At 39.9% G+C, this 13697-nt stretch overlaps 1 protein-coding gene across 6 annotated transcripts in view; it reads left to right on the top strand.

The window, feature by feature from the left end:
• The window catches only part of dst (dystonin), a 121820-nt gene that overhangs the window by 92742 nt on the left and 15381 nt on the right, over nt 1-13697 (top strand). For all 6 annotated transcript variants that reach the window (XM_044136131.1, XM_044136134.1, XM_044136137.1 and 3 more), the window contains 22 exons: nt 1897-2058; nt 2179-2349; nt 2592-2758; nt 4081-4240; nt 4463-4789; nt 4934-5018; nt 5386-5627; nt 5717-5923; nt 6006-6125; nt 6215-6322; nt 6426-6644; nt 6726-6929; nt 7103-7334; nt 8063-8289; nt 8401-8523; nt 8633-8734; nt 9174-9275; nt 9546-9719; nt 10263-10418; nt 10577-10774; nt 11294-11422; nt 11939-12109. In XM_044136131.1, the coding sequence (XP_043992066.1) occupies nt 1897-2058; nt 2179-2349; nt 2592-2758; nt 4081-4240; nt 4463-4789; nt 4934-5018; nt 5386-5627; nt 5717-5923; nt 6006-6125; nt 6215-6322; nt 6426-6644; nt 6726-6929; nt 7103-7334; nt 8063-8289; nt 8401-8523; nt 8633-8734; nt 9174-9275; nt 9546-9719; nt 10263-10418; nt 10577-10774; nt 11294-11422; nt 11939-12109 (3786 nt within the window). The remainder of the gene's footprint in view (nt 1-1896; nt 2059-2178; nt 2350-2591; nt 2759-4080; nt 4241-4462; nt 4790-4933; nt 5019-5385; nt 5628-5716; nt 5924-6005; nt 6126-6214; nt 6323-6425; nt 6645-6725; nt 6930-7102; nt 7335-8062; nt 8290-8400; nt 8524-8632; nt 8735-9173; nt 9276-9545; nt 9720-10262; nt 10419-10576; nt 10775-11293; nt 11423-11938; nt 12110-13697) is intronic.

Raw genomic sequence — 13697 nt, 5'->3', positions numbered from 1 at the left:
ATTCTGTATCTTTTCTGAGTTTTGACCAGTAACGATTGTCTGGGAAATGGGTAAACCACTGAGCAGACCTGATTGCCTCAGACAAAACCCGTCCTGTGTTGGGAAGGGGGAGGAGGAGGACCTGAACATTGATGACTGCTACGTTCCCCAGAGATCCATATATGACACTGTGCGACTCAATGAGCAGATAGACTCTGGATCTAAGGGAAGCCTCTCTTCCAGACACTTTGCGGGAACTTTACCGTACACACATCGCACCTTGGATTTGAGCAGCCTCTGTGGGAATGGAGGCCTCTCCACTTCTAGCTCATTTGAACTCCGGATGAGGAAACCCGCAATTCTGGATGAGAGAGCAGTCTTCGATGGGCTCAAACTTAATGGGAACATGACAGGTGACACAGTGCTCTCTAAATCACGTCTTCGTGGAGGAGAGAAGAAGGATCATCCTCATCACCGAAGGTCGTGGAGGATTTTCGTTCCTAATAATTTGGGAGAGTACGTGAGCCGCAGCGGGACGCTGTGTTCTGGGACTGGGGAGAGGCCCGACTCTATTGGTGGGAAGAGGGGACAGAGTATGACCACCTCACTTACGTCTGAAGAGGACTCAGGCCTTTATAGTCCGTCTGTGGAGAGGGACCGACACAAACACAGATCCCACAAAAGAAAAGGCCCTGGCACAAGAAGCTTCTCATCCTCCGAGGCAATGCATACCTCTGGGGATCTGAAAACAGGGCGTTCACTCAGTTCAGGGCAGGAGGACTTTCCTTTCACTCCTGTTAGGGACAACCAATCTCTTTACCACAGCAGCAGCATGATTCAGGAGTCAAGACTGAAAGAAAATGTAGTGGTAAAGCTTAATGAAAAGGACAGCCAGAACAACGGAGAGCATAAATACTCCACAGGGAGGTCATCTCTGGGGTCTGGTTCCAGATCGCAAAATGGTACCTGTGGCTATCGCGCTAGGGCTTTAACAGACTATGATGAGCTCAGCACTGCTGAGCTGCTGGAAGATGTATCACCTCAGGATGATTGTGAGCTGGTTAGTGTGGTGGTGACACAGCCTGAGACGTACGGAAACTCTGTAGCTTCACCCACAGGCAGCAACCAGCTGACAGATCCATGTATTCTGCAACAGCAAGGGGCGTCCAAGTACAACATGGAGGAGCTGGAGGAATTCCTGCAATCACTGGAGGCCTGTCTCCCTAAAAGTTTACAGACATTCCAGCATGCAGGGGAGCAGGAGATTGAGGCCTTACTAAATGCCATTGCTGGATGCCCTGATCTTGAACCCTTTGATTTTTATTCCCCACAGGTGCCTATAAATAGCATTTTTCTTCATTTCTAAGTGTTTTTCTTATTAGCTTGCCTAGCAGACGTTTTGGTAACTGATATGTCTGTTTAAAGTTTATTCCTGGCTGCCTGGATTCATACATATGTGATTACATAATGTGTGAATTAGATTGATTCCTAGCAGTCCGGCCTAGATGTCATTCACAGTTGCGGTTTAATTGTTAAATCTGTTTTTAAATTTTTTTTAGTCTTAAGTTATTTTTTACTTTTGTCTATGTTGGTAAATATGTAAGAAAATATCAAAGTGAAACAACAAGAGTAATAACGTTAAAGGATATTTTAGGGCATTCAAAATGAGAAGACCTACCATTATAAATGAGTTGAGTTAACCCTTACAATCTTTAATGACCCAAATTATATGCGAAGCATTATTGCTTTGTACAAATTTGTTTTATTAATTTCAAATTCAACTAATTTCATTTTGAAGTGTAGAAAAAATTGTGTCTTGTTTGAACAACAATTTTAAAATGACCAAAAAAGTCTCATTTTATGTGAAAGCTTTTTATTTCGAAATGAGTATTCACTGTTTATTTGTTTTTTCTTTAGGCTTTCCAGAAAGAAGACATTGATCCACTGCAGACGCAGCTCCATGACATCAACTCACTTGGGCAGGGCCTCATCCAGAACGCTGCGAAAGGCACCAGCACCAAAAAAATTGAGGATGACCTGGATGGAATCAACTCTAAGTGGAATACTCTTAATAAGAAGGTAGTTTCAGTTCTTATTAGTTTGTGATTATACTGTGGATATTTGGACAAGAACATCCTTCATAGTAGCATGAGCCATTCTCAAGTGAGTGATTTGTTAATATTTATAACGTATCCGCAGGTTGCTGAGCGTTCAGCACAGTTGCATGAAGCCTTGCTACACTGTGGAAGATTCCAGGATGCTCTGGAGTCCCTTCTCAGCTGGTTGACCGATACAGAAGAGCTTGTTGCTAACCAGAAACCTCCTTCTGCTGAATTCAAAGTGGTGAAGGCACAGATTCAAGAGCAGAAAGTAAGTGTTAATTACATGGTGTGAAATGCATGAACACCAAAGCATTTCTGCTTTAGACTCTAGCACTTAAACACTTAAACAAACATCTAACATTTGCTTTGCCATTCATCTGACTTCACTGACACCCATTGTTAACCATGAGTGTTTTACACAAAGCTTTTTGTGTAATGGACTTCTAATTTGCAACTGTTGGATTTACTAGTTGTCCTTAATAACTCACTTTCTTTGTTCCTGACTGACAGCTCCTGCAGAGACTGCTGGACGACCGAAAGCCAACCGTGGAGCTCATAAAAAATGAGGGAGGAAAGGTTGCAGAACTGGCAGAGGCTGTGGACAAGGAAAAGATCACCAAAGAGATTGAATGCTTGGGAGAGAGGTGGGACAATCTGCTCAAGAAAGCTGAAAACAGGTCTGTATATACATGCACGTAACTCATAGTGCCCAACTATCTAACCATTGCAAAACATGATCGCTCATAAACCAAGATTTCAAATGTCTAGCAGAAAAAATTACATCCCTTTAACTTCTATTTGCATTTTGTACTATTAAAAAGTTGGGAACTGGTTTTGTGCTTTTGTTTTCAAACCTACCGTCAATACTTTAATTTGGGGTGTAGTTTCTTTTGTGTACGTACATACTGACATTTCTTTTTTTTTATTTTTTTGCATTTTGAAAGTAACTCAAACTCATTTGTATTGGAATAGAGCACATCTGTGAGCATCACTATTCAAGTATTGCCACAGATTCAATTGAATTTAGGTCTAGGCTTTGATTGGGCTAATTTAACATTCTATCACATGAAAGTACTTTGATCCAAGCCCCAAGGTCTCAACCAGTCCTCATAGGTTGGTGTGCTGCAACTTTTAGATGTAACTCGCTTGAATCATATGGATGAATTATCTCTTCAGGAGTCTGCAGGGTCTTTCTAATGCTTTATTTGGTAACAGTTTATTTGAAGGGGTGTGCATAAGACTGACATGACACTTTTATAAATATGACATAATGCCTGTCACAAACTTAAAGGAGTATTTATGAATGTTTATAACTGTTGTCATGAAGTGTCATTTGGTAAATAATAACACTTTTAGGGCAAAGTTGCTTTACAAATTGCATTAAAAGTCTTTTAAAAGTGCCAACTATTAATAGACAACAGTCAGACATTCATGAGCACTCCTTCATGTTCATAACAGGAGTAATGTCATATTTATAACAGGGTCATGTCAGTGTTATGCACAGCCCTTCAAATAAAGTGTTACCCTCCATATTTTTTTTATTCAGTGTAAAAGCAGAAATAGATCTAAAGTTGCAGGAGAATGACCTCCGATGACTGGAGTCTGAAATTCCTGGTCTAAACCACTCCGCTGAATGTTTGGCATACATTTTGCATGTATGCTAAAAAGTTAAATTTTGATCTCATTTGTCCAGAGCTTTTCCCTCTGCGTGTTTGTTCCCACAAACTGCAAATAGGTTTTATCCAAATAAAATACACTGAAGTCTGTGATAGGATTACAAAATCTGAAAACACAGTTTCTCCATTTTAAACTTATTCAGCTGTTTTAAGACTTCCATTTTTTCTCTTGTATTTATCTATCAGAGCTTTCTTCTCTATGTCTGTTTGCAAATAATTGTCAGCTCTTTAGTCCCACTCTAAAATTGAAACTTTATGTACAGTCCAGTTTATTTAGGACTTCTAAACAACATTTTCTGTATCTCCTTTAATGCACATGGCAGGCAAAAGCAACTGGAGAGTATCTTAGTGGTCACCCAGCAGTTTCATGAGACTCTGGAGCCACTGAGTGAGTGGCTCACGGCCACAGAGAAACATCTGGCCAATTCTGAGCCAATTGGTACTGAGACATCCAAGTTAGAGGATCAGATCACTCAGCATAAGGTAATATTAGTGCTTTTGCAACATTACCTCACTTGTTTTTTTTTTTTACATTTTGCATCACCAGCTCTAGTTAATTTATTTAACCATGTAGTTACATTCATTTACCTTTTTATTCTAAGTTTTTCATCATCAATCATTTCCATTTTTGTTCAGTTTTATTTGTATTTTTTTGTATCATCTTTGTTCCCCCACTCTCCCCGTTTTCCATCCACCCCTGGTCAGGGTTTAGAGGAGAAGATTATGGGTCACAGTAAAGACTTGTGTCAGGCGGTCAGTCTGGGGCAGATGCTTAAAACTGTGAGCTCGGTGGAAGAGAAGGAGTTCGTCCAGTCCAGACTGGATGCCACCCAGGCCAGTTACATAGAGCTCCAGGAGCGATGCAGGAGAAGAGCAGACATGCTGCAGCAAGCTCTGGCCAACGGCCAGTTGTTTGGAGAGGACGAAGTGGCTCTCATGAACTGGCTCAGCGAGGTGCACGCCAAGCTGAAGGAAGTTTCCGTGGAGGACTACAAACCTGACGTTCTTGAAAGGCAGTTGGCAGAACAGCGGGTATACTTTCCTCCCCAGGCCAACCATTATGTTTTTCTTTTAAGTTACATCATCTTTCAGCTCATATCAGTTACCTGTGTGCCCTGCGTTGTTTGACTCGTGCCTCTGATCTCCTCATTGACTCCCTGAAATCTTTCCCTTCAGACGCTGCAGAATGATATTGAGTTAAGGAAGAAAAATGTTGACCAAGCCATCTCCAATGGAATGGAGCTTCTGAAGCAAACAACAGGCATGTCATTCTCTTACAGGAGTAGGCTTCATGAATTACTTAGAAGCAATTAAAAAGTAATTTTGTATACATTTTTTTCTCTGTGGTATTTTTAAGGGGTTTGGTGCCAATAGTTGTGCAGTGGTGATTTGGATAAACATTATTATTTTTTTAACATAATTTATTTCCTCCCTAACTGAACGAAGGTACTCAAATCCAAGATTGAATTTTTCGAACTTTTTCAGTGTGAGGATTCCTGCTCAACTTTACCAGGAGTGTAAATAAATTAGCAGTTTTTATTAGGTTGAAGTTCTTGAGGTTTTAAGGTTACCCAAGCTACCAGTGACTCTGTTTAACGTTTATTTTTATTTTTATTTTATTTTCCTAGGAGACGAGGTGGTCATCATCCAAGGCAAGCTGGACGGAATAAAAACAAAGTATGCTGAGATTAACTCCATGAGTGACGATGTTTTGAAGACCCTGGAGCGGGTTTTGAGTCTCTCCAATAGGTTAGCGCACACTCATGAGGTCCTGAACACCTGGATAGAGACAGCTGAGGCTGAGATGAAGGAATTTGCTGATCAGGAGCCAATGGGCGAGCATTTGATTCATTCACAAAACAGACAGAAAGTAAGACTTGTTCTTTGTTTAGATGTGTTCAAGAGAAAGAGTCGGTTATATTATTTTCAGACTAATGTGTTTCATGTAATGTTATCCAGGCCTTACTGAAAGAGACTAAAGACCAAAAGCCTGTCTTGGAGAAGCTAAATGAGCTCAGCAGTTCACTCCTTGACCTGATCCCTTGGCACACCCGGGAGAGTTTGGACAAACTAGTGACTGAAGATAATGAGCGGTACAGAGTCGTTTGTGACACCATCACTCAGCAGGTCGACAAGATCAACGCTGACATCCTCAAATCTCAGCAGGTAAATCAAATTGGTTGCTACATCAGTTCTTTTTGTGTTTTGTTCTTCTGTTTAACATTTATTTACCATTTTCCTCTCCCAGTTTGAGCAGGCTGCAGATAATGAACTCTCATGGCTGGCTGCTGCTGAGGGGAAGCTGCTATCGATGGATGAGATAAGGCTGGAGCATGACCAAACTACAGCCCAACTCCAAGCACAGAAGGTTAGCGCATGATAATGTAATCAAAGAAACATACACTAAATCCAGTTGCTATGTGACTTCAAACTGGATTCATTTGACTGCTTTTGTAGAATATGTCTATGGATATCATGAAGCACAAAGATGCTGTGGATGAGATTGTAAAAACTGGAAAAGCCATCATGAGCAGCAAAAACCCAGAAGAGAAAGAAGCCCTGAAGGTAATGTGTGTGTATAAATATACATATTTTTTATTTATAAAATCATTGGTTCATTGGTAGACAAAAGCTAGAGATTCTGTTGTTTATTTTTCTTTAAAATCAGGCTAAGACCGAGAGTCTTTTGGAGAAATACGGCATTGTCAGTCAGCTGAATTCAGAGCGCTGTCTCCAGCTGGAGCGAGCGCAGTCTCTGGCTGGGCAGTTTTGGGAGACCTACGAAGAAATGTGGCCATGGCTGCAAGAAACATTGAGCAGCTTCAGCCAGCTGCCCTTGCCTGCCATCGAATATGAAATGCTCAAACAGCAACAGGAGGAGCTCAGGGTAAGAACATGCTCATTGGGACTTATATACAAAAGAAAGAGAAAAGTAGGTACTTAAATTCACTTGTGATATCTCTTTCAGCAAATGCGAGAGCTAATTGCTGAGCACAAACCTCATATCGACAAGATGAATAAGACAGGTCCACAGTTGCTTGAACTGAGCCCCATGGAGGGAGTTCCCATCAGAGAGAAATACACAACAGCCGACCAGCTGTACACCAAACTCAAGGCTGATGTGAAGGAGAGAGCAGCCAGTTTGGATGAAGCCATCTTCAAATCCACCCAGGTGGGGAGTAGTTTATTTTTTGGTCTCCAGTTGTTAAATATTAAATGGTGTATTTGAGGTATATTGTTAAAGCAATGCAAAAAATCAACTCAGTTCTTGTTAACACAGTTGGTCACAAACAGTATAGCAACCTTACACTCTGACTAAGGAGCTTCTTTCTGAACTTGCCTTAGTTCCACGATAAGATTGATCCCATGCTGGAGTCCTTGGAGCGGATTGCTGAACGCCTGCGCCAGCCTCCGTCCATCTCTGTGGAAGTGGACAAGATCAAGGAACAGATTTCTGAAAACAAGGCTGTTTCTGTGGACCTGGAGAAACTGCAGCCAGTCTATGAGACGCTGAAGCAGCGAGGACAAGAGATGATTGCACGAGCTGAAGGAGCAGACAAGGACATATCTGCCAAAGGTATTGGATGTGCTGTATCAGTTTAGAATGTGTTCTTCCTGTAATATTTGTGTAATAAAGTTTTGGCCACCCGATTAAAAATATACAAGATAAAACAAAATGGTAATTCAAAATGGGTTTTTTTAACCTTTCTGTAAGTCAAATATTTCTGTTAGGAAGAGTCATGATTTCACACTAGATGTGTAAGAAATCAGTTTCTCAAACAGAGTTTTACTACTTTAAGAATGAAAAATGGTGCTTCCTTTTGGTGTAGTTTGTTGACCCTTCCTGTTACCTATTTTAAGTATTGCTCTCTTTCACTTTGTCACAACCTGGATGAACCAAAGACATGTCTTGAATTGTCATAGAAAATACTATATATGATGTAAGCTCTTTGTTTTATGTGCTTATTTTAGAACACCTTAAAGCAGCTAGCTTAACTCTCTCTCAATTAGGAATAGTCCCTGTTTTTTAATTAATTTATCTTTTGATACTGATAGTTATGGTGTGGAAAATGACGTGGAATGATCTTCTCAGTTTCCATCTTCCATCAAGATTGAATTTGTAATTTTTTTAATGCTTCTCTTTAGTTGTGAATGTGCTGTATGTAAAGAAATCTTTAACTTGTCGTAAAAACAACCAAACTAAAGTGACAAAGAGTCAGACAACAACACTTCAATAAAAATGCTGTCAAATCCTTTATATTCTAATTATCTTACTTGTGACACTTTCAATTTTCTCTGCTTTAGCCGTCCAAGACAAACTGGACCACATGGTGTTCTTGTGGAACGACATCCAGGTCTTGCTGGAGGAGCGGGAAGCAAAGCTGCTGGATGTGATGGACCTGGCAGACAAGTTCTGGTGTGATCACTGCGCTCTCATCGTCACCATCAAAGACAGCCAGGACCTGCTGAGGGAGCTGGAGGAACCTGGAGTCGACCCTTCTGTTGTCAAGCAGCAGCAGGAATTTGTGGAGGTGGAATGAAAATGGCTGGCTTTTTGAATTAGCACATAGATAATAAAACCTAATGGGGCTTGTCTTTTAAAAGGCTTGTCTTTAAAGGATTTTTTTATTTTTATTTCAAAGGGCTTTAAGGAGGAAATTGATGGGCTTCAGGAAGAGCTTGAGATGGTGCGAAACCAGGGTGCAGAGCTTATGACTGCTTGTGGAGAACCTGACAAACCCGTCATAAAGAAAAGTGTGGATGAGGTAATAGATAAAGTTCTGTCTTATATGCAGAACTTTCACTTGGTGATACTGTGAAACATTTGTGTGATTAGATTTTATTGCTCACATGTGGACTGTTTAATGTTTCTAGGTGAATTCAGCATGGGAGAATCTCAACAAGACTTGGAAAGAACGAGTAGAGAGGCTGGACGAAGCCATGCAGGCAGCTGTGCAGTTTCAAGATGGCCTGCAGGTACGTAGGCCAGATCACCTTTGAGTACTTATTTCTTTGGGTAAATTTATGTCATATGTAAGAAGTTAAACCCGAATCGTATGCCAGATGATTTCAAGATCAAACAACTGATTTGTGTGATAGAAGATTTAATGAGAAGACTAGTAATTTAGAGACAATAAACACCGACCACAGTGTTGTTCTGTTTTTGGTTCAGCTTAACTTCTGTATGAAGTTCATATAAAGTCTTTTAAAGTCAGCTGGTTTAACTCTGTTGAGGTTAGGGATTTATTTTGCGGTTTGCTTTTTAATTTCAATGTAAATGTTTACCCATTTGGAGGCTGTGCAGGAGAGCTGGAACCTTTCTGCATGAAATCAGATAAACCTGAGTGAAACATGACTCTGTGTGTGCTAAGCCTCGCTTTCTGACATTAACAATGGTTTCCCACTTTGTACACAGGGCATGTTTGACTGGGTGGATATACTGGAAAACAAACTGGATTCAATGTCACCCGTAGGCACAGATTTGGAGACGGTCAAGCAGCAGATAGTAGAACTCAAGGTACGGTTTGGTGATTTTTGTTCTGCTTGATAATTCTCTCCTGGTTGTAAGATATATCACTGCAAGTGTTTTTAACACCAACTGTATTCATATCAGCTGTGTTTACGTTTAAGGCCCAATTTATTGCTCTTACCATTTTTCTAAAAGAAAAGGTTCCTATGCATCTTTGATGTGCAATAACACAAACGCTGTCCTAAGCAAACAGCTCTGCTTTTCTCTTCGTGTCTTTGAGCTTGTGTTGACTTGGTTTCATGCCGCTCCTTTTGTCAGGAGTTCAAAGGAGAGGCGTACCAGCTCCAGATCGAAATGGAGCGGCTGAACCACCAGGCCGGCCTCCTTCTGAAGAAGGTGACCGAGGAGGCCGATCGCTGCGCCATCCAGGAGCCGATGTCTGAACTCAAGATGCTCTGGGACAACCTTGATGAGAAGATCATCAGCCGACAGGTCAGAGCCGGGAAACAGCTGGAGAGAAGAATGGACCAGACTGTGCCAAGTTTTTAAATTTTATGTTCCAATTTCAAAAATAATCGCTCATTCCTTTAGTGTAATGTTGCAAAAATAATTACACTTAAGATAATTCTTTGCATTAACATCATGAAGCAACAATTCTTACAACTAAATGCAATTTTTAAAAATTGGATATTATATTATCCTTTAAAAATTATGAGTTTAATAAAAAATGCAATTCTCTGACAGGTTTGCATTATTTTGTCATAATAGTCATAAAAATTTATATTTGAAAAATTAATAAGTTCATAAAAAAAATCTGTTTTCTGAGTTGAACTGAAATGAAAATGAAATTTTTTTTTGCCATTTCTTTAGAACTTAATTCTTTGCATATTTAATTCTTATAGAAATTAGCTACAGCCGCTATTTGAAGTCTAGAGCCCTGAACAATAGCTCCACCAGGCTAGTGAATATGTCTTGTGTATGTCAAGTGGTTTCACTAAATGCCAAATCGAATGGCTCAATCTGTCATTAATCCAGCACAAATTGGAGGGGGGGCTGCTGGCACTGGGCCAGTTCCAGCATGCACTGGATGAACTGCTGGCCTGGATGAGCCACACAGAAGAGCTGCTCAACGAACAGAGAAAAGCGGCGGGAGACCCCAAAGCCATCGAGATAGAACTCGCCAAGCATCATGTACGACAAATCTCCTTCACCTTCATTTAATTCTTTCTCTGGAAGTGTAGATCACCCCCTACAGTCAATGTACACTATATCCATAAGGTTGAAAATATATCCACATTGGGTTCATATACATTTTTGTTTGAGTCATCTCTGATTTTTCCTCCCTAAAGGTGCTCCAGATTGATGTGTTAGCCCACAAGGCGACTGTGGAGACGGTGAACAAGGCTGGTAATGAGCTGGTGGAGTCCAGTGCCGGAGAGGAAGCCTCCAGTCTGCAGAGTAAACTGGAGAATCTGGACCAGAGGTGGAAGGCCATTCTTGAGAAGACAGACCAGAGAAAGCAACAGCTACAAGCGTCTCTGCTTCAGGTTCTTATTAACTTCTAGGAAACTTCACTTTCGTTTTAATAAACTGTGATCCGTTACTTTTAACCCAAGGAAACAAGTATGTTACAACTAAGTCCCAAAGTTTTGTTGGGATGAGTAATCCCAGCTTTTCCAAATTAATTCGGCAGTCGTGTTTTTAGGTATGACATTTCTTTTAGCTAAAAAAAAAATAAATAAAAGGAGAGAAAGAAAGAGAAGTCTTCAAAATATAATTTAGTCTTGAGGTAGAGTGAATTTTTTAAAACAAGAATGAAAGATATGCATTTCAAAGGTTCATCTTGTTTAAAATTAGGAGTATATTTTCATCTTAAAGGTAGGATAAAATACAGAAAAATATTACAAATTATACCCCTCGGTTAAGTTCAGGCTGAACACATACAGGAGTGAAGTGAAGGAATTATTAACTCTGGGCTGTTCCACTCCCAGACTCAGGTTTCTAACAATCAGCGTGTGTGTGTGCGAGTCACCTTTTGTCCTGACCCAGGTTGTATTGTGTTGTAGGCCCAAGGTTTCCATGGCGAGATAGAAGATATGCAGCAATGGCTGAAAGACACAGAACGTCAGCTGTTGGCATCAAAGGCTGTGGGAGGTTTACCAGACACGGCCCGGGAGCAGCTTAACGCCCATCTGGTATGTGTTTAACAATATGAAAGGCTGCATGCAGATGGCAGGCTGGCGAGGAGGTGGCTGTGTCTGTGCTGTGTTTCATCTCAAGTGTGAAAATTAAGCGACACTGCAAAATACACAACTTGCAGAGCGACGGAAAGCCCCTCAAGTGTTTCTAATTGATTTGTCCATGCTTGACCTTAATGAATCTGGGAATGTTTTCCTTCTTTATTTTTACTCTCGGTTATGGAGACACTTCAACAGCAGTGGTTTCCCAAAAAAAACACAAGTGGTGGCATTTGATAGAACTATAAACAGTAAATCTCTAGAAACAATAACTTTATCAAATTGGTAACGTTATACTGTTTAAATATTTATTGGAAACATGTTTCTTGGGGTTTCAGGCAGCTTGCCTGTGCTCATTCTTTTCCCATTTTTGGATGAAACTTGGCCTAACTGCTGACAAACAAATGGTCTTAAACCTTTTGTTTTGCGCTGACAAAAACTCTCCTCACGCCAATCTGTTTATTTCTGTTTCAGGAGTTGTGTTCCACCTTTGAGGCCAAGGAGGAGCTTTATAAGGAGCTGCTAAACAAAGGTGGCCAGCTGCTTGCCATGTCGCCTCAGGGCCCGGACAGCAACACGGAGCAGGACCTCGCCAGCCTGAAGGAGAAATGGGAAGCTGTGCAGGCGAAGGTCACTGAGAGGAAGGTGGGTGTATGGCTTTTACTGCTCTGAGCAGAAATGACTCATCTCCTCTGGTCCCAGAGAGGTATCACTGACAAAACACTTGAACCCTGACTCTGCAGCTTTAAACCCTTTAATCCCAGTGTCGATAATGAAGGGTGGAAGTACTGGCAAACACACTCAGGATGTGATTTCCACAGTTGATCAGGGCAGTCCAGTTGCTGTTGAAGTGGAGCACTATTCTTTTTAGATTTTCTCTTTGTGATCACCTGACAGAGATCAAAACAAGTAGTTATCACTTCGTTTTTAAATTCAGGACCATGTTTTCAAATTATCATTATTATTATTATTATTATTATTATTATTATTATTATTATTATTATTATTATTATTATTATTATTATTATTATTATTATTATTATTATTATTATTATTGCTATAATAAAGTATAATAATTTTTTTATGCGGCAAAAATGTGTAGTGCCTTAAAAAAGTATTCATACCTCTAAAAATGTTCACATTATGACCACAAACATTTTGTGTTTGATAGGATTTTTTTCAGAATAGTGCTAATTGCAACATAGGTAGAAAAACAATACTATGTTTGTTCTCTTTATGTGAATGTTTTGTATGCAGCTCATTTTATTCAGGACTCGTCTAACCTTTGAACAAAGTACACCTTTTTGTAATTTAATTTCAATATTAATGTAGCTGCTCTGTAAGAAGGCATCGTGGTAACGTAAGAAGCACACCAGACAGGCCAGGGATGAAGCTGGGAACATCCCACTGAGGTCTAGACAAAGCAAACCAAAACTAAGCTTTTTCCCCTACTTGCTAATTGCAATTTGTCGTGGTTGGCAGCATCAAGCTGTGGGAATGCTTTTCTTCAGGTCAAGTTGATGAAAAAACGAATGGAACTAATTATAGCACAAAGCAGGAGCTGCAATAGACTTGAGAGATGGATAAAGAGATGCTCACCATCTGACAGGATGGTGACTTTGTGCATTTCTCAATGTAGGTAGGCATAAATGTTTTTCCAAACAGATCATCACTAATGTTTTACTACTTTTTATTGTCACTTTATGTTTATTGTAACAGATATCACAAAATATTCTAAGAAAAAAATTGTATGACTTACCCCTAATACGCTTTATTTAGTTGTGAAAACATTTTTAAAGCAATGTAACTCAATCATTCGAGGCAACAATGATGTACTGCTCTTTGATGGTCTGTTGCATATAATCCCAGTAGAATACAATGAAGTTTGTGGCTGTAATTTGATAAAATGTGAAAAGGTCTGTGGGATATTTGTAAGGCTCTGCAAATTTTCATTGTTTAACATTCTATTCTCCAAAAATGGAGTATTTCTGTGTGAGTCTTTGCTGGTTTTTGTTCCTATTGACTTTGGTGCCATTCCTAGGAATTTAGAGCCTGCTAAATCTTAGAGCTTCACAAAGTTGCCAGTCAGTGTAAAACCTTTGTTGTTTTGAACACAGAGTGCAAATAAATCATAAATTATATACTTTTTGTGAGTTTTATAGTGTGCTCTGACTTTAAAGTTTTATATTTAGCAAGCCACTGATTTCTCTTACATAGAATTCATTAATCAGAA

This window comes from Gambusia affinis, linkage group LG13, assembly GCF_019740435.1.
Source record: "Gambusia affinis linkage group LG13, SWU_Gaff_1.0, whole genome shotgun sequence".
NCBI classification, from domain to species: Eukaryota; Metazoa; Chordata; class Actinopteri; order Cyprinodontiformes; family Poeciliidae; genus Gambusia; species Gambusia affinis.
This window is presented reverse-complemented; position numbering and strand designations above follow the sequence as displayed.